This window comes from Aphelocoma coerulescens, chromosome 9 (assembly GCF_041296385.1).
Source record: "Aphelocoma coerulescens isolate FSJ_1873_10779 chromosome 9, UR_Acoe_1.0, whole genome shotgun sequence".
Classification (NCBI taxonomy): domain Eukaryota; kingdom Metazoa; phylum Chordata; class Aves; order Passeriformes; family Corvidae; genus Aphelocoma; species Aphelocoma coerulescens.
Window position 1 is genome coordinate 17130505 of NC_091023.1, and position 27015 is coordinate 17157519.

Genomic DNA, 27015 nt, shown 5'->3' on the forward strand with positions numbered 1-27015 from the left:
TTAGAGCTCGCCAGCAAAGCCTGTATCCATCAGAGAGTTTCAGAGAACAGAGGATACAAGACGACATTTACATCAAAACAGGTAAGGATTACTGTGGTAACAATAATTTTATCCAGAATTTCATGATGAATGCAGAGCATGTATTTACTAAACATGTTTAGAAAATGGCATTGTTTTCTGTTGCTTCACCAGAAGTGTGTATGGTACTTCATTGATAAGTTATTGCTCCAGATTAGGAATTGGAATTCTAATAATGGCCATGAGCAAAAGGTGTAACTGTTCTATGCCAATGTTCAACTTTAAATCAGTTGGTTAAAGAAATCTGCCTAATTCAAGTGCATAGTTTTAAACTGATTTAATATCTTCTTTTTGTGATTTAATTTGTACTTTGATTAAATAGTTGGTTTAAGATGTATTACATAGAGGACAAAAGGGATAAAGGTACTGCAGGAAGGATAGAGATACTATGGACTATCTTATGTGCCATGAGGACACATTCATGGTTGACTCCTGCTGATTTTAGTATTGTGGGAGATTCATTTATGTTGAAAAGTACCTTTCTGGGCCATAATCATGAGCTTACATCAGTGGAAAGGATAGAATGGGAATCAGTGCTGAAAACAAGTTGCTTATTTTGATGAAGTATGCCCATGATCTTTAATGATTACTTGGCTTATTGGAGAGAATGGTCATCTGTAAAATAAAGGTCAGAATTGGACAGAGAGTATCAATGAGGGGTGGTTAAGTTTCTGAAAAAAATTTTGCATGTCTAGTGAAAGAAAAGAAGATAAAAAAAAAGCAAATAAAAGATAAAAAATAAGCAAATTCTTGCAAATGAAAATTGATATAACCTTTATTATACCATTGAAGCATTTCAGTATTCTGTGGAGTGAAAGTGAATTTGCAGGGACTCCAAAGAAAACCAGCCCAGTTGTACTTGGAATGTTTGGGGGGGGGGGGGGGGGGGGGACAGGGGAGTGGTGAAAAGACAACTGCTAGTCCTAAGTATGTCATTACTTATGCTGTCAGTAGAAACCGGTTTTTAATGGATTTGAAAATAGTATTGAAAGAGAAAATGAAATCAAGGTTAGTGTATAAATTTTTCCAGAGTTTTGGCAACATTTTAATAGGCATTCTGAAAGGTGCAGAAAATGTGCAGATACAGTAGCTGTACTGATACAAGGGAGTGTAACTACTTCAGCATATGTCAGCATTCCTTATCCTGTCCACAAGTCAGGTATAAAGTGATACAGCAGTTCTGCCATGTTCTCCCCAGAAAAAGTGAGTGCTCTTGGTTTGAAAAACTGATTTTTTGCTTGTTTGTTTATTTATTTTTCTATTTGAACATTTGTGGTCAACATGGAAATAATTAGACTTTACAAACACTGGTTTCCATGGTAAATCTGAAGGGACTAGGAGAAGGCTGGTTAGCTGGGGAGAGCTGCTGTTTACATAGACAGATGTTAATGATAAAGGAAGTTGTAGTTCAGTAAGGTATCCAGTGATTTCAAAATTTTACTTAAGGATATCAGCAGATCTTCATGCAGAAGTAGTTAATCAACGATCTAAATGAATTGTAGCTTACTATGCTGCAGCAGAGTGAAATTATTAAAGCAGTAAAACCAGATCATGTTGTTACTGCCTTCAAAGTTGTGTAAAAACAGCCATATGACAATGAGTAATTTTTTGTATTTTAAGCTTGTATTAGTCAAATATTTTATTTTGTGGCAACCACAAGCTGTAAAGTGCTTCCACAATAATTCTGCACAAATGCCTTGGCAGGCAGCCTCTTCTTTTTTTTCTGAGGCATGCTGGAGCCATTAAAACTCTGAAAGTTGGATGTAACGCAGACTTCATCTCAAGAGTACTTAAATTAGTTGATTCAATTAAATAAATACAGTTTGTGCCTCTGGACAGACTGTGGTGCATTCCTGATGCAACAAAGCTGTGTGTACTCTGCTCTAAACACACTCCCTAGCACTGAGCTGAACCCAGTCCTGTCTGTTAAAACAGCTCTAAGTAATGGATTTGTCATGTGCTTCGGTGCTAATTTAAGTAACAGAAAAGACCTGTAACATATGGGTCTCCCACATCTCATCTTCGTGAGGAAAAGGCCCTAAGTGTGCACACAGCCAGCTGGACTGACATTTTGGAAATGCACGGTTAAGTGTGTCTGTGTTCTATGGCTGCCCCGGGAGCGAAGGTCGCAGAGTTTAGGCTGTCAAGAGTAAGCTCCTTGATTTCCATCAACTTAGTTTCTAGGCAGCAACATGTCAGGGTACATGCTGTAGACTGTGGACCTTGGGAGTTGTTTCAGTGCTAACAGCTGCCTTCTAGCAAAGAACTGACTGCAAAATTTCTCCCTTATTGTTGATATGATGGGTAAGAGCCAGATGGGTTCTTGTTTACCTTGTCACTTTGAGGGCTTGTGTCACTGGCAGTCACCTGATTGGTGAGCTGAGCAGGTTTGTGCTGAAAATATCAAAGGTTCCTGACATTTAAAAATAATTCTGCTCTTCCCAGAGCAGAATAAGGCCTACAATAACCAGAATATTGTCTTAAAAGAGAGAATCCATCTTCGTGTATTTTGAAATCATTGTTAATTAAGCAAGTTATGTTTAATTGCAAACTGCAGTAGTTGTGATCTGACTTGGTATCCCAATGCAATTTCTTTAGTCCAAATTTCACTTTTGTAATTATCTGAAGCTAATTGGGCATTTCTCTCACAAAAGCAGTTGTAATCTAGAATAGAATTAATCTGACAGTAGTCTATATGCATCAGTGGCCAAATCCCCTTCCACCTGGTGTTTTACCTGCAGGGACACAGATGAATTACGAAGACCTGAAACTCTAAATTTGATGCAGGACAGAGAGCATCACCAAGTACTAAGGAGTTATGTGGACAGGACAGAGAGGTAGGGAAAAGGAAATTGATAGTTTCTGCTGATTCATTTTATTATTTTCTCCTCCCTCAAATAACCATAGTAGCCAGTTGTTCCTCTAAATGAGGATCATCTGAAAAATTCCTGGTTTGGTTACTCTTAGAGAATGGGTATAAAGTACTGGGTATCTCAACGTAGTATGCCAAATATGCAATCCCATTGGTACATCTTGTGCTGTAAAAAAATTTTACTACAATTCGGGAGAAGAAATAGAAGTAACTGCACAAAATCTATCATTCACAGTGAGTTAAATCATCATCACAGCTATTAGTAGACAGTTACTCTTATGATTTGATGAAATACTTTTGTGTCACTGACAATTCATGTATGCAAAGTTTTTAGATTTAAGATTAAAAGTCTACTTACTCTCTGTTTTTGCATTTGTCAGACCCCTGCCCGATTCACCTTATTTTCTCTCTCTATCAAGTCACCAGACCCAGGTAACACATAGCATTCTAATTCATTTGAATGAGTTTGATGCAAAACCAAACTGATGTGCAAAACCAAACTGATGTTCTCCGTAAGAGATGGGCTGTTTCTCCATAACCCACCTGCAGCTCTGACTTCACTGATGCCCTCTTTGATTCCAGGTGCCCAACACAGATTCTGAGCTGCACCGCCGGCACATCGAGCGCACCCGTCGGGAGGCCCAGCTGGCAGCCCTTCAGTACGAGGAGGAGAGGATGAGAACAAAGCAGATTCAGAGAGAAGCTGTCCTTGACTTTGTTAAGGTGTCTCCTTTTTGTACCTACTTCATACTTTATCTTTTCTAAATCCTTTAATTATAGCTAATTGCCAAGGTAATTATTGCTTGTATGTTGTGCTCCTGGCACTTTATAAAGAATTTGGACAAATAGCATTTAAGTCCAGTAACTGTTGGTGCTGTAGCTTAGCACAGGCAAAACTAGAATTGGGGAGGCAGATGGAAGATTTACCCAAAATACGATTGTTGCAAAGAATTCTGATTTTACCTTATTCTCTCAATTTTCATTTGCATAGATGTGTCAGGATTGGTTTAAGAAAGAAGAGGTCTTTATCTGAGAAGGCATAGAGGCAGTTTCATTTTGAGGACAGATGTAGCTGGGAGGAAATAATCATCATACACACAAAAATATAATGCTGTCTGATCTATTTTGCTATTTTATGGTAATAAGTTACTTCTGTGTAAAGCATGGGTGCAGACTTACAGTAGATCAGGCACTCACTCTGAGCACTGTGTCTTCTCTGTCTCTGCACTCAATATGAAGTCTTCTGCTTAACATGCCAGTTTGTTTATGTGATGGTTGATTTAAATTTGTTTTACTTTTTGCTGCTCTGGTCACTTACCTGAATCTCACCATCACAAATTTAAGAAATGTTACGGTTAATATTTTGGGCTTAGGGTGGTCTGCAGAGAAGCAAATAATGGTTTATTGCATATATTTATTATATACAGTTAGTTTAGAAAAAGGGTCTTAGCTGTCTGAAACTAGGCTTTTTGTTAGCACCAACTATTCTCAGGCCCCTGGCACTATTTTGTAGGAAAGGTGCTTATTAAAGATTCAGCTCAGTCTTTTAGTTAAAGATTAAGCTTATAGGATGCATGTTGTTTATTGATGAGTCTCCTGGGGTTTTTGGTTTGAGTTTGGGTTTTGGGTATTTTTCTTCTGTTGTCTTTGTTATTCATGACCACTTTATTCTCAGCAGTTAAATTCCTCCCTTGGGTTGTATTTTGGGTTTATTATGCATCTTTCATATGCATAATTTGATTTTTTTTTTGTTTGTTTGAATATGGAATAGAGGCTGATTTTTTTACTAATATCAGGAAAGTTTCAGCTCAGGGAAATTTGCAATTTCCCCAATGCATGTTCGATTAAAAACTAAGGCTTTTAATTTAAAACACTTTTAAGTTATGCTGGTTTGTTGTGAGCTTTTGTTTCTCTGTGACATTATTTTAAATTTCTTTTTTTTCTGTGTAGCAAAAAGCCTCCTTAAGTCCTCAGAAACAAAGTCCAATGGATAGTGAGGTAAGAGTCTAGTAAGAGCATTAGTGGGGATGTCAGCACTTAAATTCTTAGCTCTCCATCAGTTATTTTCCTCATTGTGGAAAACACTTCAAAACTGGGTTATAGCATAGTTTTCACATGTTATTAAGCCTTGGGTTGGGGTTTTTTGCTTATGGGATCAGTCTAGTATTTCCTTCTGTTCATGTAGATTGCCTGTCCAAGTGTTTTGTTTTATTGTTTCTTGTACGTTTTCTGTGTTCTCTGCAGAAAATACATTTCATATTCCATTTTAACCTGCTCCTTGTGAGCAGTACAGTTTATATTCTAACAGGAGTATTCAGTCAAGTTACAGTGTTATAGTCATCCTTCACTGATCAGTTTTCTCATGGTTTCCTGTTATTAGATCGCCAGTTCTCCCAGAAATATTAAGCTTTAGAATTTTGAGGGCTGTCAGAAAAAGGAATAATTTTCTTTTTAAGTTTTTCTGCTATAGTTTGATAATAATATAGTTTTTATAATCAAAACCAGGAACACTAATCATACAAGGCTCAGTCTTCTAAAATATACAGAGTTGAGCCAATGACATCTGTTCACTCTCTGCATCAGATTTCTGCATAGTGACAGCTCTTCCACTGCTTGCCATCCCCACTTTTGTCCAGAGAAAGATAATTCACTTGGTAGTGTTAATTAGATCAAAACTTTTAATATCATAACAAATGTGATAGTTCTTTAGCAGCATTTTCCAACTAACTCTTTTTGTTAGAAAATTACCAAGATGTGGGGTAATTCAAATAGTTTTTGCTCCTTTTTCTCCCTAATGTTTTTCTGTTCTTAATTTATTCTTTTAAAAGGTCCTTTGTTCTACCAGAGTAAGCACTGTGAATACATAGTTTTTTGTATTTGCTTGACACAACACAGAAAGCAGAATAATTGATTCCTTAAGTAATATGACTGCACTGTAATTCCTGGGTCACATGGCTGTGTATTCCTACAGAGTTACAGATAATTCATGGATTGTTTTAAAGAGCCTCACAGTGCTATAAGCAAGCAGTACATGTTCCAAAATGTCTGTCTGTTCACGTACCATGTGTTTCTGACATTGTGTGTGTTTCTGACATTGCTCCATCTCTCCCACCTCCCAGTGTCCCTTTCCATCCAGAAGGTCTCAGCATACTGATGATAGTGCCTTGTTAGTGGTAAGATCCTGCACGTAATGGCCTTTTTCTGTGGCAGATTCTAGAGCATAGAAATGACGACATGTTATGATTGTCTCAGATTAGAGCAACTGTTTTAGAGCTAATCTGAATAGCATAAAACATGACCCATCTCCTTTGAAAGTAGCTTAGCTGTGAACTATGATGTTATGAATATATTGACACTTTTGCTGTCAGCCGTTTGCTAATAAGACAATTACATTTTTCTTTAAAGTAATTAAAGCTTGTATTTTGTTTGAGAGCAGAAGAAAATTACTGATAGTAAAGATCAGTTTCTAAAATGAAAAATTCACCTCTAGTTGTTCTGGTTTGATTTTTTTCTCCATTCAGCTTGCTTCCTAATTGATGTGCTCTTCAGTGTCAAGTAAGCGATTTTAATGCTTAGTACAGCCTTCTACTTTAACTTGTCTGTGTCCTGGACATGGGGGTGAGAAATACTTGGCACAGGAAAAAAGTGTTCTACTTATGAATGCTATAAATCATGAAATAGTCCTCATACAGTTTTATTGTTTATTAGTGCAAGTGTCTTAAAAACCATCTATTTTGAACACTTACCAAAATAAAAACATGTATGCACATAATTCATGTTTTATGCTATTGCTTCCTTTGTGGCATCTTAGCAATGTAGCATAACTAAAAAATGCAATTAATGTCATAATCCGTGTCTAGAAAATTAAAAATATACCTGATCTGCCTGCTGTTGCATGACTGCATGCCTAGAATTTATTTTCTTGATTTATGTGCTTCCATTATCTGCCTAGATTTTCTTTAGGCAGCACTCTTGGTTAGAATGTCTCTCTCCTGAATGTGTTGGTCAAGATATTTACTGTGTCTTTATTCAGACTTTTTGGGTTTCCTGCTTTCATAAGACTAGCACTTTGTGGGTGAGAAAGAAGGCTTAAAATGTTAGAGAGAAATTTAATAATCATGTGCCTGTTTAGAGAAATCACTATCAATGAGCATATTAAAATGGGCTTTCATATTTAGATAATAAAAAACAGGAGAACTGCAGTGGTCTGGGTTAAGAGATGATTCTCTGTTGTCAGTGAATTCGTCTTTGGAATATATTTTAAAGATACCTGTAAGAACCTCATTTCTCTCTGAGTGATCACATGACTTCTGTTGTAAATTAAGATACAGAATTCTCAGAAACTATTTTGAAACTAGCTTCCATTGCTGTTTGTTTCCTTTTTGTCTTTAACCAAGTTACATCCTTTCACTTCACAAAAAGAGTGACCAGGCTGGCAGGGAAGGATTGAAAGCAATAATTTCTCTGTTCATTTTTCTTTTGATTCCTTGCTCTTTTCAGCAGCACTGAATTATAATAGAATATGAAATGCTGGGGTTTTTGATCCACAGCTCTGTTCTGTAGCAGAAATCCACACTGTGCCTAATGATCACGTATGCCAGGGCAGCTGTTTGTAGCAATTACTGTAACTGGAACATTATGTCCATACTAGCTCATGAATTTGTACCATTTTTTGTTTCCACGAATGTATTTTATATGGTATGGGTAAGAACTTGTGCAACATCAAGGAAATGGTCATCAGTTTGCTTTGAAAAAAATTCTAAGAGTTTAAATTGCTTTTACCTTTTTATGTTCTATTGCACTTAATTTGACATTTTCCTTATCCTTCTGGGTTTGAAATTTAGCTAGGTCTAATTTCTGAGGACATAAGGAAAAGCTTTTATAAGTACTAAATCTAATATGGAGTTAGAAAGCAAGTGAGCTTTTATTTTACTACTTTGCTCTTCTGGCATTGTTATTGCTTTAACAAAAAATTTAAGTTGTGACTCTCCTTTTTAAAATCTTCAGTGTTTCTTTTGGTCATCTTATTGTTGTCTTTAATGACTAATTAAAATTCAACTGTATTCATGTTGCACAGGTTACTCTGACCATTTCCTTGTGTTTATAAACAACGTCAGGACAGTTGGTTTGAAGTCCCAGAATGATTGCCTATACCTTCTGTGAATGTTAATGGTTCCGTTTAGTTGTTGTTCCTCTTGCATACCTGTGATTAGAAGTGGAGTGTGGCTGTAGAACGTAATTGCACATGGTGGTGGATTTCTTTGGGTTGACCTGTGATAACCAGACTAAAATGTTGTTGAAGAAATGTAATCACTGGCCTCTCTGAGAAAATAAAAGTTTTATGTTAGTCATAACCTCTTGCTGTTCTCACAAGGATAGTTCCATTCATTTACAACTGAGGTTACTTGTAGAGCTGGTATCACACTTTCAGACTTGGTTAATGATTTCAGCCTTCCTTGCTTTTAAATCTCATTTTTCTCCAAATATCATCTTCTCTTTTCTCCCATACTGTCCCTTACAAGGTTAGTACTATCAGAGGGGGGAAAAAACCCCAAAACATTGTCTCTAACTGCTGCTCAGTTTCTCTGTTGCAAAGCCCACAAGGTACTTCAGAAGCATCAGGCAGCTGCTGTGACCTCTTCCACTCACAACCTTTGTTTCGTTCCTGCCTTGTGCTCCCTTCCTTGTGTTGTTTTCTTGTTGTGGTCTCAAATGTGGCCTGAGGCTGTCATGTTACTCTTAGCACATAGGATCTCTGAAGCATTTAAAGTTAAGGCTAAGTTTAAGTTAAGCACCGGAGTGTTACAAATAATAATGGTATGGGTAAACTAAGCAGGCCTTGACTTACACAAACTTTTACCCTGGAGTTTTCTCTCAGACCGTTGGCATTCATTTGTGTATTCAAATGTTTAATAACCGAATTCCCTTAAAATATCCTTATTTGGTTCATGCAGAGTTCTGGTTGGGCTCTCCTTTGGCACTCCCTGTATCTGCAGTTGTTTCTGGCACAGGGAAATTCTGGCACAGCTAGACCTAAAGGCTGTGTGCAGCATGTGTGGAGGGTGGTGTTAAGTCTCAATTGCAGCATCCTGGCTCCTTTAGTATTGTGGCTGCCTTTTCTCACAGTCGTTCTTTGCCTCACTTCTTCCTTTCTTCCCTTTCTTTCTTCCCTTACTGTCCCTGACAGAATGGCTTTGAGCCTCTCTTTGTGTTTGAGATTGACAATAACACCAATACCATTAAAAGGAGGCCAGGCACTCGCAAACAGGTGAAGAGCATGCAGTGTGTTGGTGTTGTGGTTGTCCTTCGCTGTGCTGTGCTGTGTCCCCCTTCCCTCTGCCCACTGCTGGGTACATGCATTGTGACCACTTCTTGTTCGTCTGTGTCAAGCTTGCCCTGCTCTTTTCATACAGGAATAAGCAGATACATTGATGTTAGAGCGCACCTAGTTCTGGTTTATTTTATTGTTCTCATTTCCTAGCTAATGTGTTCTCTAAGTCAAGTGATATTTGAAACTCTTAAAAATAAAAAAACCCCACCATTTTGGCTTTGCCCTGCTCTGGTGAAAGAGGCAGTTTTGAGGATCAGCTGTAAGTCTGCACAGAGTCTAAAGATGTTTGTGTTTAAGTTTTGCCCTGAGTGTAAATCTTCCCTTCTAGTCCTTCTGGCTGTGCTGTTCTGAAGTGGCAGAATAGTTGCAAAGGTTTTAAAAACTAACTCCCAAATGTGACTTTCACTGCCTGTATTTTCTAGGTGTCATTTGATGTTCTTTCCTGTGCTGAACTGCTGAACTGTCACTTTGCTATTTGAGTGCTGTTTCAGAAAGTGTAGTGAGCCATTCAGTCCTCAAATGTTAAAGTGTTGGTGGTGCTTTCAGTCAGACACAGGATTTGGCCTTCTAGATCCACCTGTCTGTGACAGATGGGCACAACTGCAGCCCCTGTTCTATAAACAGGAAGAGTTGTTTATTTGGCTGGTTTTGATATTGGTCATTATTGAAATGTGACTGCACTTTATTTGTGGCAGCGCTGTAAATCCTGACACTGACATCTTCCCTGAGAGTGAGATTGCAGCCACAGAATCTCGTTTACTTTGTCTCTAATCACAAGGACCAGTTGTTAGTGTTTGTGGCAGATACAAAGTGTGTATTACTGAGCCTCTTGTATATAGGTTTCTCTGATTTTTCAGACACGTATAACATCTTCAAAGCATTAAAAAGAAAGCTATTTATTTTTAATGGTGGCCTAGAATGGACTGTTGTAGGGTAAAGTTTCTTTTTTTCTGATGGCATAGGTGTTACTTAAAGAAGCTTTTGCCTCACTTACTGTTCTTAGTTCTGTTTTTAATGTCACTGTATTATGTGTAAAAGAAGCACTGCACCTCCCAAGCTTATTAGTCAGAAAGTTCAGGATTGTAGGAAGGCTTTAACTATAGTTCAGCAAGTATTGATGTGTTGCTTGTTGAGTATTTCTGAGAATGTGATCGTGATCACCTCTTCATTTTTAACTTTGCTGCATTCCACCTTTGTGCATGACCTGTCAGCCACTCACTAACTCTGCTACTGCATTCTCTTTCTTTCTGCATTCAGTCACTCTCAGGGTTGAACCAAGAAAGCTGTGCTACTACCCTGCCTAGTGCCTCTACCTTCAGTCCTGTCAAGGTATCTCTTGCTATTATCATTCACCACTAGAGCCAACAAAAAAATCTCGGATCCACACATCTGTTTTAACAGGTGTTAGTCTGTCAGCATCTAATCAAAAGTTCAGGTAGGGTATGAACCTGATTCACCTGATTAAACTGTAGTAGGTATTACCTCATCTTAGCTTTAGGCTGTCTGCAGGAGGCCTAATCTATAAAACATGGTAACCCGTCTCTGCTCCAAGGGGTTCTTGGTTGTCTTTGATGTTGCTTTTTCTGTACAAGATCATTTACTCTTGATCAAGTTGAGTTCATCAAAAGTACATTTGTATTCTTTGCCTGTTTCTTTCTCTTCTGTGGAAACTGCTGTGCTGAATGCATTCTTCACAAGAAATTAGTAGTTTGTGTAAACACGGTGATGAAACCACAGTGTGTTTCACTGGGGACAGATGTTCAGTAAATAGCAGTTTTGCATTAGCAAAGGTGTCAAAGAGGTGTTCTGGTGTTCCTTATCGGGGCTGCTGTATTGCCAATTCTGCATGTTGCTTAATACCTGGTTTTTGGTGTCCCCTTTGCAAGGAGCACTTTTTCACTTTGGATTGGAAGGAGGAGTTAACAACAATCTGTCATTGCATAGTCAGTGCTGTTTCATCATTCTTTTTCTTCAGGAAAGAAAAGGCAGTTGTGACATTTCTGTAAAAGAAAAAGTTTTGTCTCTGCAGAGATAAGACTTGGGGAACAACATACTGTGTTTTTTTCTTACTTCTGATTATTTTACTGAAACACATTTAGATGGATAGAGCTTTTCTTAAAACACAGAAAATGAAAATGTAGTCAAAGCTTTTCCAGATTAGGCCCATTTATACTCTCTTGCTTTTTTGTTCACAGAGTGATGACAGATCTGCCATCTCCCCTGGCTCACCTACTGCTCAGACAGGTAACAGGGACAGGAAGAAAAATTCTGAAAAAGAAGATCAAAATGCCTGCTTGCTTATTTGTCCTATGAAGAGAGGGGAGCATCTGTTCCCACCTCTGTCTGTGGCACCGCTGTGTGTGAGAATTTACCCAGTTACTTGGGTCTCCTTAGAAAAACACAAGGGAAGAGACAACAGGGATGAAGTATGTCCTCAGGCAGAGCACAGGGTTTGGCTGGTTTAGGCCTTCATACAGGCTTTGGTACACAGATGCATTCAGAAAGAGTCAGAACAGTTGTTGGAATTGGTATGTGGAATGTGCTTTGCATGCAAGTGTCCTTGGAAGCGCCTTTTCCTGCTCTGCTTTTATCATGCATGGCTGTAATTTATTTTGTCATTATTCCATTAAAATTTTTGGTTTGTTTTTTTTAATTACCACATTGCTGAACCCATTTCCTATTTAAACTCTAACCATTTCCTTCTTCCTTTCCTGTGCCTTTCCACATTTGTTTAGTCCACCTTTCCCCTCCATATCCTGGCCATGCAGCCCCGCCTTCCTATAGAAACCCTTCCCAGCGACCTGAGAGTTTCCTTTTCCGAACAGCTGTCAGGGATGAAGCAAAGAAAGGTAGGTTACATAGCTCAGAAATTAGCTAGTTTTGTCACATTATATTGACATCTGCATTACCTGGGGCTTGCAGTGTTTTGTTACTTCAGGTCTTTATCATCAAACCACTTGCAGAATTCCATTTGTAGACAAATAACATCATCTACATTGTGAAGAAACAGGGTTTTATTTGGAGCTGTCCAATATTCTTTTGTCATATCTGTGGAAGTGTGAGAATTTGCTCTTACTGGTCTGCACTTACACGTTTGCCACACAAGCCTTCAACAGCCCAGTAGCCTGTAACAGAATTGCAGTTTTTGGAGAAAGAGAACTGTTTCAACATACTCCATGTGGCAAAACTTTGTCGTCATTTGTGCACGACCATTATCCAACAGAAAGATCAGAATCTAAACAGTGAGGGAATTGTGTTGACACTTCTTTTAGGTTGGTAGACCATTAGTTTGATTAATAATCAAAGGAAAGAAAGAGATTTGTGAAAGGAACTTTGTATGCGGTGCAGCAGTGAACAACATGGAGCCAAACCCTGCTTATTGATTTCTTTCCTTCACACTGCTGTTTTAGCTGTTGCTTCATCCTCTACCTGTGCCTTGTCTCCTGCTAATGATTCTGCAGACCCTCGAGTGAGACAAAACTCCAAACAGCGGGAGGAGGAGCTGGAGCTGATAGAGCAGCTACGCAAGGTAAGTGCTGCCAGGAGCCAGAACGTGGACATCTCAGTAAATGCGCTTTGTGACCCTGCTAAATCTGCTTTTGTCTTGTGGAACAGTTTCACTGAACCAATATGGGGCACAGTTGACTGAAATTAAATGGTGTGGTACAGTCTATGTAGTTCTTTCAGATGCATGCAGTGGTGTTCACTTGGTTGTGGTAGATAAAGTCAGCTTCAAATTCTGTAAAATAAACGATGTTGACTCCTGCTCCTAAATGTCCAGTGAACTCTGCTTTTAAAATGACTGTGTGCTTCCTTTCTTCCTTATCAGCTTTCACACTTGTAAGGAGCTCTCTGGAGAGTTGTCTTTACTGTCCCCTTTTAATGTCTTTTTTAAAACTCTTTTTTGCTGTAAAGCTGACAGAAAAGCAGATGGAGTGCAGAGACTGCTGCCAGTCGTGCTGACAGCATGGTTTCCTTGTGTGCTCTAGATCGGTCTCTTGATTCTTGCCTTATCCTTAGTTAAGTGCAGAACATTTGAGACACAAATGTTTCTTATATTTGTGCTTTTTGTCTGCCCGGGGCCACCACAGCCCTGGTTTATGCCCAGGCACAAGGACAGTAAACAGGAATATTGAAAATGCCTCATGGCATTAAGGTGCCGTGCTCTGCTCTGCTTTGCCCCAGACTTTTTTCTGTAGAGCATGAAGGGATTCCTTGAGGTGCTGTAATTAATTGTTTGGATTTTCCCAATAAATAAGAATTTCCTTATTGAAGCTAATCTTAAAAGCCATAAGCATCCCAAATGGACAGAGAAAATTCCCTCTCTTTGTGGGGGAAGTGTTGAAGTAAGGACAATCTCCTTTCTCTAAAAGGAGAAAGGTTACCTTAGATAAAACAAAACTTGATGGTGTTTGCAGACCCTCTCTTACATTATCTCAGATTGCCTTCTATGTAGTCTGTCTCTTGTTCTGCTCCCCAGGTAAGCTTAAATCTTTTTTTAATATTTAAAAATCTAGGTACGGTATTACAACTTGATGACATTCACACAGCATTTTAAATGAGTTTGAAAGTCTGAATTAAATTTTTATTCATTCTCTTAAACAAATGCTATCTACCTTCTTTTTAACGGACTGCTTATGCCAAATAGTTCAGTTTTTATTAAAAGGCAAAAATATTGTCTTGACTTTTGTTAACTGTGTTGTCTTCCAACCCACAGTTATTTTCACTTCCCTTGGCAGAACTGTTCTCTGAGAATATGTAGGGTTAGGAATACTGTTCCTAGATCCTGATTTCCATTATTTTTGAATAATGGTTGCACTAGTTCACTGTGCTGTACAATGAAAACTGTTCTTCATTGAACTCAATTGCTCCCAGACTGTGGCCAGCCCTGGGCCACAGCAATGCGCAGGGCTTTCCTTGGGGTTATTCAGAAAGCTGGTTGGAAATGCCATGAGGATGGACAGAGCTGTAACACAGGAACCCTGCCTCGTACAAAGTGTTGTGCAGAATGAACCAGCTGGAGGAATGCCTCTCTCAGCTCCCACGTGTGTCCCTGTTGGTTTCCCACAGAACATCGAGTCGCGGTTGAAGGTGTCGCTGCCCAGGGACCTCGGGGCGGCTCTCACGGACGGCGTCGTTCTGTGCCACTTGGCCAACCACGTGCGGCCCCGCTCTGTCCCCAGCATCCACGTGCCCTCACCTGCTGTTGTAAGTGTGTAACAGTGCCACTGCTTTATAGCTGTCCAAAGTGATATCCTACAAAGTCCTGTAATCCAGACAGACACTCAACTCAGCATTCTCCTCAGTGAATGTATGTGACAAAAAATAACCAACCGTCTGTGCTGTTTAAAAAAGGTCTGTAGTGTCACTAAATGAAATTGTGTTGGGTTTGTTTTGTTTAAAGAAAGTTACTTCTGACAGACTGTAAGGAAATGTTAACATTTTCATGTGCTCCCTAAGCATGTTAACTTCAAAAACTAGTGAAATAAGATCCAGTTCAGCATGAAAACTGAAATAGGATATTTTACAAAATGTCTGAGAAGTTCAGGAAGACGTAGTAGGGAATTAAAACAAGTAGGATCCCACTACACAAGACAGTGAAAACAGGCGGAGACCAAGTTGATTCCTGTATCTACTTCGCAGCACAACAAATTCTTCTGCTTAGGAATTTTAGCAGAACACACTCAAGCTACTTGGAGAACAGCATCTCCTGAAACAAAACAAATCCAGTCATAGCTTTGTGATAACAGGAAAGAAAGGTGGCTGTGTCAGGGGACTATTTAGAGGAGGGAAGTATTGCTGTCTATTATGTAGGGAAAGCACAGAATTAGAGAAAGGTCAAAATCTGTGAGGAGATAACAGATTATTTATCCAGTCTGTGTTTGTGGAAGTCAGAAAGTTCAGTGAAAATACTTAGGATCAGCCACTTGAAAGTAATATGGACAGGTAGATTGCTTGTTATGCACCTTTAAGTTGTGTGAATAAGGAAAAAAACTGGAGATTGTTCCTTGGGGTAGAAGTTGAAACATGCACATAAGTCTTCACTTATCCTTCTTTTGGAGTGAGTCTTCGTGTTGATTGGAATTAGAACTGGCACTTCCAGGGCTGCCAAGTGTGTCATTGTGGCTGTATCCCTGGGACTGGATGTGACCAGGCAGATGGCCCCATTATTTTGAGAATGACTGAACTGGATGCACCAACATTTTAGGCAGATTGTGGGACCATTCCAAGCAAAGGCAGGGAGCCACTGCTCAGCAGACTTGCATCAGTGAGATCTTTTCAATGGCCTGGTTTGATGTGCAGCTGAATGTTCTGTGTTAGGAATTAAATCATGGCTTTGTCATGTGAATCCCAAGGAGGAGGCAGCCTTGAGTCTAGTGCTCCAGGAGCAGACAAGGCATCATGTCATGCCCCAGGCACAATGTGATCTTTGTACTCACTTGGTCCTTCGGGATAAAGAGGCCAGTGCTGGCCTTTAACCTGCTTCCTTGGTGGGGAAACACAGCACATGAAGGGGACAGAAGAAACCCCATTACTTACAGAAGTGTCAAACACATAGAGGCTGCTGCCTGCTGCTCCAGTGTGTGTTCAGAGGAGCAGGGAGCTTGTGTCTCTTGAACCAGAAGAGAGTAAGTTTTGGGAGCAAAACAGAGCTGTGCTGTGGTATGTCTGAAGAGGTGTGAAAGCTGACTGCAGAAAAAACCTCACTTGAAAAAATGCCAGTGAGTGCAATTTAAACAGCTCCATCAAACACGTCTACAAGAGGCTGACAAGAGGCAAGCTTCACTTCCAGTTTTCTGACATTATTTTTTGGTTTCATCTAGCCTTTATTTTTTTACTTCTTTTTTTAATTGAAGTATGGTTTGATATTTATATATTTTTGCATTACAGTAATCCAGAACAGACTCTAGATTGCTTTATGTCATGGAATTGCTCTGAAATCACAGCATGAAAGCCATGGATGTGCATTTCATCAAAAGACATTTTTAAAATGATCATACTGTAGACACTAAAAGCATTAGCCAGTTTTATATAACACTGTGTATATAAATACTGCAGGGCTTAGAATTGTCCTTTTTTTTAAATCATCCAGCATTCATAACTTAGCTTTTCATAAAACAGCTTTGAAAACTGGGATGGTTTTCTAAGAAAAGCAAACTTTAGCTGAGTGTGCTTTGAATTAGATGAGCTTATGTCAGCGCCGTGTTTTTGGCAAAGAGATTTATTATGAGTTTTATTTAAATAAAAAATAAAAATCTTTTAAAACCTTGCCAGTTAAGAACACTGTATGCCTTTGCAGCCTAGACTTACAATGGCAAAGTGCAGACGAAACGTGGAGAATTTCTTGGAAGCTTGCAGAAGGATTGGAGTGCCTCAGGTATGTATTTCTGCTATCCTGATACAATGTTTCAGATGCAGTTTTGTCTGGTCCTTCAGAAAATAAAACATTATTTGGAAGATTGGATTAAAATAAAGTAATTAAAAGTTTAGAAGGTTCAGGTAGAAACTGTCCTGCAGTATAGATCAGACTTACCTTGCATGGTCTTCTAGAGTAAAATGAAGCCAGATACAGTTTATCAGAGTGTAGTATATAGAGTTCATATTTTAGTACAGATTCATGTAACTACTGTTCCTCAAATTCATAATAGCTGATGGACTTCAAGTCTGCCTTTAGAACTGGTGGGTTCTATAAAACCAGTTACATTTTCTCAATATTAAATATGTGACAGCTTAAAAGTGGGATAAAATCTGGATGATGGTTTGCACATGGTTTTTTTTTTATCCCAAAGCTTTTCATGTCTTTCACAATAATTCTCTTACATGAATGTCTTTACTGTCTTACCAACAAGTCACAGAATTACTGGCCTTTCTCTGATGGTAGCTGTCTTTGCTTAGTTCCTACTTTTGCTATGTTCCAATGGTAGAAGTCTGTCTTCTGGTATTCCTTGTCCCCTTTTGAAACTTGTAAGATCTAGGAGGTGGAAACATGAAATAGTTTTGTTGGTCCAGTTACCCTGTTTGATGCTGTCCTGTCCTTTGCACTTTGTCTTATTCAGCAGCTGTCTCAGTACAAATAGTTTTAATACATTATATTTTTCTTAATTTCCCTTCCAGTGCACTAATTGATTTGGATTTTTACACTGCTGAGCACTGGTGTTTCTGTTGTAGGTGCTGGTTTCTTTTGTATTGTGAAAGGGAGAAGTAGACCCCGTAACTCATTTCTCAGCTACATCTAAAGGCAGTTCTTGAGTCATGCAGGATTTTCTGGTGTTTTCAGATCACTTACAAACATTTGAGTCACTGGGATTTTAGGATGACTTGTTTATTGAGCTGCCTGGCAATTTCACATGGCTCAGTGGTGAATCGTGTTGGAACGGGCTAGGGAATTGTAAGTGATCGTTAGTGCTGGGAGATCCTGCACTGCTTTGGTCCCCTAAGAAACTTTGGACTTTTAATCCCAGCAGAACTGCATATAAATTCATCTGGGGCAAAATTGTGCAATTCCATCCCAGCTTCCCTATTTATAGTTCCCTCAAGTATGAAGATAAAATTTTTATGGGATTGCAGTACAAAGCAGATCACTGGAATGACCCACAATTAAAAACAAACAAACACAAAGGCCAATCAAGAAAAAGTCTCCTGTAAACCCAGGCTGCTCCATCTGCTACCCCTACTGTGTAGGGCCCTCTTATTTTTCTCATATATCTTGTTTTAATGTGAAAGAGTTCAAGGAGGGTCTCTCTGGGAAAACTTAGAAAAATACCCCTCCTGAACTCCAAAGCTGCTCTCACATGTCTGCATTACAGCTCTACTGAGATGTGAACATAAGATACCTGTATGTAAGAATGGTGGGGTGGCCTAGTATGTTTTTCTTGAAAAGTTGCCTGCAGGTTTTTTATTTCATTTCAGTTCCAATTACAAAAATAAAAGGCTTTCTGAAAGCATGGATCCATGTAGGAATACTTGCCTTCTAAGGGGAAGGCTACTTTCAGAAAGGGCTAATTACAGGCACCACAGCAGAGCAGCAATTTCTGTAGGACTTTGGTGGTTTTAAAGCCCTTGGATCAAAGGGAACCCTCAGCTGATCAGGTTGATCCATGCATCTAGATTTCACTGATTATTAGCAGTTACCTGTGGGAAAGGGAGACAAGAGATACACAATGGGAATAGTTAGAGAAGTCTTAAACTCTAATTAGTAATAGATATTTCTGCAGGATGCTGCATTCAAGCATCGGTTACACATAAATAATTCCTTGTCCTGCTGTTTTCATTAACTTACCTGTGGAGGCTGAACTTTGGTGAGTACCCAGTGCCAGCAGCATCTCAGACACCTGAAACCTCTTCACTTGGAGAAAAATGGGTTTCACTAAGGCTTGTGTAAACTGCTGTTTTTAACAGCAAGGAATAGTTACAAGTTGTAGCTGTAGAGGTGACCGGCACCTCACTGAACACTAAACACTGACATTGAGTTCTTTGCAATGGGAGTCTTGCAGATTTCTATGTGAGAATTAACCAGCTGTGATGTGCTTCTCGAATGTGTAGGTTGTATCTGAGATGTCTGATAACTGCTTTGTGGATGTTGCTATGGCTAACTGACTGACCTTTTTTTTCTGTCTGTTTTCCCTTCCTGCTCACACACTCTGGACAGGACAATCTTTGTTCCCCTTCTGACATTCTCCAGCTAAACCTCAGCGTTAAAAGAACAGTTGAGACTCTTCTTTCCCTGGGGACAGATTCAGAAGAATCCAGTCTTGTGTCCCTTTCCGTTCAGCTCTGGGGCTTTGTGGTGTTTTACTGTACTCTAATGCTAACGCTCTGTATGTTCTATCGCTGGGTCTTTTTCCTCTAGTGAAGGATAGTGGTGCTGCTTCCTCCCTCTGTCACTCCAGTGCTTGGGAACAGATTCTGTGTGTATGAAGTGCTTGTTTCCCACGGATGGGACAGAGGTGACAAGTATGATGTGCAAACACATTGGTGCACCCACACCACCATCCATGACCCAATTCCCATTTGTATTTGCTGTGTCACATTGAGCAGATGAAATGCTTTACAAGGGAGGAGGAGCTGTCCCTGGGCTCGAGCGAGGGCTGGGGTCAGGACACATGGTGCATGCTGTTATCTGCTGACCAGTGGCGTAGTGAAAACTGCGGTGTCAGTTTGTGCCTCTGTTCCCCCATCTCTAGAATGGGAATTGCAACCACTTCGGTAAATTGCTTGAGGATTATCTGATGAAAAATGTTAAACAATGTGAAGTATTTTTTTCAATGTCAGTGTTCTTGATGAGATCTCACAGTCTTAGGAGACATGGTCTGGTAAGTGTTGTCCACAGAACTTTCTAGCTGTATTTTTTTTTACCCCAGTTCTTCATCCTGCTTCTGAGAGCATTTGATTTCTCACATTTATAGACTCTGCTGTGTTACACTGAGCCAGGATTTTCAAAACAACTGTCATTGAATCCTGAGATTCTTGAACTTTATAACAGTTCAAGCAGAAAAATTTCAGAGAAATTAAGCTCTTCAACAGCTTTAAGAGAAAAGTTTTCTGGCACAGAAGGGAAAATCTTTAACGATTCTGTCAGGTGCTACAGAATGCCGCAGCATTTTACTATGCTCTGGATAAAACTTCCAAAAACTTGTTGAGTTGCCACTTGATCTGGAGCACCCGAACCCAAGCTTGTTCCATGCTTATTCCTTTCTTCCTCTTATCCTTTCATTTTCAGAAACACTTGTAATCATGCAATTGCACAAATATAAGTCCCAGCTGCACAAGCACTCTTCACTATTTTACAAAACTCAGGTAGTCTTCCATAAAGCTTCACAGCCTTTCCCTCCCCAGGGAAAGCATCCTGGTGCTTTAATGCTTTAATGTCTCAGGGACACCTCAGAACTTCAGGGCACTCCCCATGTGTGTAACAGACCGTGTCTCCTCAGAGTGGAGATCGATTCAGGGGGCTCTGCTCAGACCAGTGACAGGTAAGTGTTCCAAATGGCTATTGGCTATTCCAAATGTGTCTTCAATAAATTTCTATTATATCTGCAAGTGCAGTAAATGGCTCAGAAGCCCAGTGCAAGTGGTGTTGGCATTCCAGCCATAACCTGGAACACCTCTGAAGCACAGTTTAAGGTACACAGGAGTTCAGTTGCAAATGTGGTCACTACCAGTAAGAATGTGTTACGTGTATATGGGTCTCACAAGCTCTTGTACCATGAAGTGAGTATTTATCAAAGGAGCAAGTAACAGAGCTGCTGCCTTCTGTCCAAGTCACACAAACTGTTCTGTCCAAGCCAAACATCACCGAGTAAAGAAGGGACCTTTGACAGGGGGAGATTGTTTTATATTTGAGTAAGCTGTTTTTGCACTGCTTACTGGTATGAACTAAAATGAACTCAGTTCCTGTGTTTCTTAACTTCCAATGAACACTGTGATAAAAGCTGCAAGGGGTTTTACACTAACAGTGCCTTCCAGTTTTTAAATTTTGTCATTACTGTCTGTGGTATGGAGTCATTCCAAAGCTTTTCCCCCTTATCTGTTTGCATACATAAGAAAAAAGATAAGGCATATTTACTCGAGTTTACAAGTGTTTTTTCAAAAAGCACACTTTTCTCAAAGTAACACACATTTGCTGGAAGAAAAATGTATTTTAGCCTGAGCATATGGCTTTCTGTGAGAATTGCAGTCGGGGCTCACTTGTTTTCTCTCTGCTTGGAGCTTTGTGGGAGGAGTGTTGGCTGCCACTGTGCTGAAGGATTCCTTTAACCTCAAAAATCAGTAAAGACTCTAGGAGTGGAGAAATGCCAATTGATATGAAAATAACACATGAAAAATAGTCTCTGTAGCTCTATAGGAAGGACACACTTGGGTTATTTTCTGCGGATACAGAGAACTGTTGGACATGTATCCTGACTGTTGTGGAGTGAGGATGGCCAGGAGGTGCCAAGGACTTCTGTAGGATGAGGCTTTAAATACATCTTAGACTGAGAATAGCACAACTATTAATAAACACTTTGAAACCTCTTTTTGCATTTTGTGTATTACTGTTATTCCTCAGGATGATTTTGGGGGCCGCCCGCTAAGTGGGGGCACTTCAGGGAGGTGAGTGAGTTGGTAGTGACTCATTCCCTGCTCCACAGCAGGGCTTCCCTCACTGCTGTAGCTGAACAGGCTTGTCCCAGGAGGACTCTCCAAAAGGTGTGATTTGGAAAGGAAGCTGTGGTTCCTCTCCTGCTCTGTGTTGTAGCACATTGATCAGATTGAAGCAAAGCTTCCCCCTCCTCACATTCATCTGTTTTGGCTTCATAAACTGCTGCCATCTCAGCGTGGGCAGAGATGGAGGACAATTTGCTATTCCCCTTTCCTCCCACAATCCTTTTTCAAATTCTTATTTGTAGAAAAAGAACACAGGGATTAGCCCAAGGCCACCTTCCCTGAATAGTCAAGGTCATGGTTCCTTTGTCACAAGCAGAAATCTCATGTCCTACCCCTGTGTGTGTGTGTGCTGCCTGTCCATAACATTTCATATTTCAGTCACCTTTTGCTTAATTTTTTTTCTTTTCAGTTGAGTGGTTTTCATCCATTTTGTTTTTGTCTTTGTTTTGTTCCCCATTCAGGAGCAATTATGTTTGCCTCTGCATATTTTAGAAGAGAAGGGTTTGACACAGGTAGCTGTGACTGTCCAGGCGCTCCTGGAGCTGGCACCCCCAAAGCAGCAGCCACTTCACCACTTGTCTGCTGTGTAAAGACCTCCGGGACCTTTTGGGTTACCTTGGCTAAGCAGAAGGACCTGAAGACTTTACTGCCCATGCAGTGCATCCAAACACACAGAGCTCTGTTCTAAGGAAATGAGTTTCCGTGATTCCTGACAGGAATGTTTTACTTCATTTCTCCATTTTTTTTGGAGATCACAACAGTTTCCAGTAACATTTTTTATTATCAATATTTTTGCCCCTTATTTAAAAAAAATGAGAGTTCATTGGGAGGAGGGCAGGGAATTCCAGTGGCTGGCTGTTGGAGCCAGCTGTAGAAACTGACCTTGCAGGATGAAGAAACGGGTTTAGAGTTTGGAAAGCAGTTCCTAGGGGAATTTGTAAAAAAAGGGTGTTGCTGCAGTGGGCACACAGGGAATTAAATTTCATTCCTTACCCACAGGGTAGTGGAGTTTCTTTGCCTCCAAAGAATGGTTATTTCTATTATTTTAAAAATTGCATCACGCAATCTTAACCTGCAGTGTTTGATAACAGGGTCAAACCTCACACAGCTGTCACTTGCATTGGCATGTCTTCAGTAATGAAAATTGAAGGAATAAAACACTTTTTTTTTTTTTCCCCAATGGAAAAATTACTGCATGTTTTCTCTACCAGAAACACTTTAGTAAAAGATACTAAGTCAGATCTGTTCAAATGGGATTAATCCCATCAGCATTCTTGCTGGGTTCACTTTCTGTTTGGGTTTTAACATGTCTTTATCAAAACACTGTTCCACCAGCAGTGGAGGGAGATCTCCACTGTCCTCACATCCCCTTCTGGTGGTTTTGTGGGATCACCAGAATCCCATGCCTTTTCCTGCAGTGGGAACAATGCCAGTCTGCCCTGCTGGTCATTAGAAGCTCGGTACCAAGTAATACATTTATGAGGGGCTGAAGCATCCCTGCAGGCACAGAAGGGATCATGTCACGAGCACAGTTCCCAAGTTCCCCAGGTGGGCTGGCTGTTGTCACAGCAGGGTCTGTGCTAACGCAGCTCTGAAGGGTTTAACAAGGATTTCAGTAAAGCCCTTTATTCCTTGGAATTTACTATGTAGAGAGATGTTTTACAGAACTGCTATTATTTCATTCCTCTTTTCTTAACTTAAAAATGGAAATTCAGTGTACAGGAGTGGGAGAGGCAGCTGACAAGTTTTGTTTTCCTGGAAAGCTGATGTGCAAAATAAAGACAGTCCATATGCTCTGGTCCTCCTGACAAGGCCAAGCTCACTACCAGATCAATTAACAATATTTTTCTCTCCCCCACAAAAAGACCTCAGAAAATCCAGCTCTCTGCCCATGCAGTTCCTTTGTCAGGTGTTGCCCAATTTAAAGCATCCCTGAACACTATGCTACTCCTACATAGTGCATGAGGTTCTGAAAGCAACTCCACGCATCAGCCGTATTCCACCTGGGGATACATTTGAAAGAGAGTACACCGAGAGGATTTTATGCAGATAAAGGAAGATGAAATGTGAACAAATTAGCTAAAAGTCATTTTTGCAGAAGTCAGCCTGCTGTGGGAGCTGCCAAGGACAGGTCTTAGCTGCATTTTTCCCCTTTTGATTTGCAGTTTTGTTTCCATTTTGTTTTGCTTCATGTATTTCTTTCAAGAGCTATTGTGGTGATTGATGAATCACCTATTTCACATAATTATTCCAGTTGCTTCTTATTGGCATTGGTTGGTCACATTGCAAGTGAAGGAGAACACCTGGAGGGTGTTTAAAAGTCCCCAGCTGCAAAGAGAAAGCTCCTCATGCTGGGTAATCACAGCGCCATGAGCCCTGCAGGGCGTGGAAGTGCCCGGAACTCACAGTACCCACAGGAAGAGCAGCTCCACTCAGGCATTCTGTCCCCCTTAAGTAGCTCTTGTTTCACTTAATGCCATTGGCGAGGAGCGTTGGTCACTCTTGCAGGGTTACACAGACGTGTCTGAAGTGTCTGCTGCAGTTTGCAGGGGGGAAGATGCTGCCACTTGCAGGCAACACCACAGACACAGACGGAGTGTTCCTGGTGTGTTTGTCTCTGCACGTAATTCGAGAGAGAGGGAGGCACTGGCTTCATCTTGGTTTCCAGCACTAGGTCAGCTGTATTGTTACAGAGACACGTTGCATTTAGCAGCACACCCATCATGGGCTATTTAAATACCCCTGTTTGAAGAAAACCATTCCCTTCATGGAATTTCGAGGGTGTGGTGATTGCTTCAGCACTTAAGGAAAATGAAACTTAACAGCATTCAGGTTGGTGGAAGCTTTTTCATTTAATTAACAGTAGTTTTTAATGGGTGGGAGCTCGAGTCTGGCCTGCAGGAAGGAGCCGTTTCCTATTGCTATGTGTGGGTCACAGCTGTGAGGGGCTCATGGCCACCTGTGGCTCACAGCCACGGCTCAGCACGAGCCAGGCCTGGGGAAGGGCTGTGGCTGGAGGCCAGGCAGGCACAGGGTCCCTGGAACTGAGTACTTCATTGTGAGCAACGTTCACTCTGGCAGTTTCCGTGTAGGGAATCATGTTAGTTTGACATAATCCTGTGTTTTCAGGCTGGCAAGCACTAAATCTTGTCCAGGTGCTTAGGACAAAAATCCAAACCTGAAGTTTCACCATACGGTTTCTTTAATGTGTTACACCAAACCCTCTTCAGTTCTCCATTGCAAAATGGGTTGGGATTTTTCATTGTAGTTATGTGCAATTTTTGTTGTATCCCGTGAAAAGAATATTTGAAAGAAAACATGTATAAAGTTCTATTCTGTGTGTTAAAGCAGAGATTGTCTTTCCTCTGGGGCATTTGCGTTGGAGGGTGTGGGAGGGATCCACCTCAGTGTTCCATGCTGCTGGTGTTCCTACGCTGTCTCCATGGTGTCACACTCCATCCTCAAACCTGGCAAGCCCTGAGCAGTGTCTGAGGCTCTGCAAGGTCACACACTCGAGGTGGAGTGGCTCAGGCACTCGGGAGCCCCTGATGGCACTGGGGGGCCAGGGCAGAGCAGCTGGGGGTTCCCCCTTTGAAGGAGAGGCTTTTGTAAAGGCCCTGCCCCTGGTGTCCTGTTTAAAATCCATCAGGGACAAGCACCAGAGCACCTCTGTTCTTGGTAGTAACAGGATGGCAAATGGTATTCTTACCCCTTTATGACTATAAATGGTTCTTCACAAAACTGTTTTAGAAACAGAGGACTTTTAAGGTGAATTTGGACATCCGAAAATCCTTTTGTATAGATACTGTGATGTTCTACAAAGTGATCTAATTTTGTTATTTCTGAAAACAGTGTAAACGTGTAAGTAATAGAGTAAAGGATTTTAAAGCTTCATCCCATGCTGTGTCTGTAAATACATTCCATAATTTCTGTTACATATAAATGTGTCTGAATATTGTATATTTTAAATCGCCTGTATTCTGCCAGTAGTGTGACCTTCTAGCACATTGATAATATAAAAGGAAACCATGAGTATTTGAAATAAAGTTTTAAAACTTACATAAATTGCAGTGTTTCTTCCTGCTGTTTTTCTGTTGCGTCAACAAATGTTCCATCCTCTATGTCAGGTGTTTATTCCCCTTCCACATCATCCCAGTTGGCATTTGATGGACCTACTTTGGTTTTCTACTTTTCATAGTTAACCAGGACAGGAGAATTCCAACATTTTTACACATACTCTGCAGCCACATCAACAGCTTTTTGGAGGGTATTTTTAACCTTCCCCAGACACTCATTTGGTACAGAATCTTTTGCGTCTTCCTCCACGGCCTCTTGTTTTTTTGTTCTCTGTGTAAATTGCACATTCTGGGTTTGGGGTCTCCTGCTGCCAGTCCTGTTGCTCCTTGTTCTCGTCCTTTGCTTTTGGCCTGTCTTGGGTTTGAAGTGTAAAATTCACACCCCTGCTTCCTGACCCCGCTGCATTTGAAAGGTTTATTCTTAGCCAGAATGTTTAGTCCCCTTTTCATCTCTCCTCATCACTAGTTTTATTATTTTTTAAAATATAAAAATGCAAAGTCTAGAAATTGCCAGAGATCCCCAAACCCTCCCTGTCTGTGTTACCCCTGTGATGCTTTTCCCTGCTCACCAGGCTGCTCCAGCATCCTTGTCTGACCTGGTGACTCTGTCAGCCACTGGGGACACTCCATTGCTGCCTCTTTCGAGGCTGCCCAGCTCTCTTCAGGTATTTATTTCTCCCCCTCAATCTAAAGCTTCCTCCTATCCAGCTTCCCAATCTCCAGCCCTTCTTCTGCATTTAATTCCCAGGAAAACCCTCTCCAAAGGACTTACGATTTCCCTGCAGGAAGTCCCATGGCTGTACATTTTGATCCCATTTCTCCACAGCTGGAAAAATGGAGCAGTACAACCACAGTTGGAGCAGTACAATCACAGTTCCTCAGAAGTGATGGGTTTGAGACTCTGCTCCCTGCTCCTGTCCCTGGATGTGCCAGCCTGTTTGCTTGGCAGCTGCACAGCCCAGGCACAAACTCTGCTGCGGTTTCCGTGGAGCGAGGGGAGGCTCATTCAGAGAGCAGCGCCCTGGGACGGGACAGTGCAGCCAAGGAGGCCAGGAAGAGCTGGATGGGTGGCACTGCGGCCACAGTGTCCAGCCCAGAGCGTGTGGCAGGTCACAGGGTTCAGTCAGGTTACACACCAGTGTTACAGCAGGGATACTGCAACACGTGTATCAGACAACGAGGCCCGTGGAAAAGAAATACATATGGACCTATTCTTGCTAGATGTTTCAGAGATGTTTACTTCTCCAGCCGCGTGGCCGGGATCTACCGAGGAACTGAGGCAATCACGGGACCCGAGGGTCCTTGCCCACGCAGGGAAACACAAACCAACTAATGGGGAACGAGGCTGAGCAGGGGCAGGGAAACTCAGGGCCCCTCTCCCAGGACCACATGGCAGGGGGAAGGGACCCCAACACACCTGTGCCCCTGTCACTACCCTGCAGTGGCCTCATGTTGGAACCTGAGCTTCAGCACCCCAACTTCACAGGAATAGCAAACCCTGTTCCACTGTT

The 27015-nt window shown here is 40.9% G+C and overlaps 1 protein-coding gene across 11 annotated transcripts in view; it reads left to right on the plus strand.

Moving 5' to 3' along the window:
* Positions 1–25493, plus strand: part of LRCH3 (leucine rich repeats and calponin homology domain containing 3) — a 62491-nt gene extending 36998 nt beyond the window's left edge. For 2 of the 11 annotated variants that reach the window (XM_069025015.1, XM_069025019.1), the window contains exons 10-21: positions 5–81; positions 2820–2915; positions 3331–3382; positions 3533–3673; positions 4901–4948; positions 10539–10610; positions 11477–11525; positions 12017–12130; positions 12692–12810; positions 14352–14489; positions 16582–16659; positions 18931–21880. In XM_069025015.1, the coding sequence (XP_068881116.1) occupies positions 5–81; positions 2820–2915; positions 3331–3382; positions 3533–3673; positions 4901–4948; positions 10539–10610; positions 11477–11525; positions 12017–12130; positions 12692–12810; positions 14352–14489; positions 16582–16659; positions 18931–19131 (1185 nt within the window). In that variant the 3' untranslated portion in view covers positions 19132–21880. The other 9 variants (XM_069025026.1, XM_069025017.1, XM_069025016.1 and 6 more) reach the window with 9 other exon arrangements.
* Positions 25494–27015: the final 1522 nt, after the last annotated feature.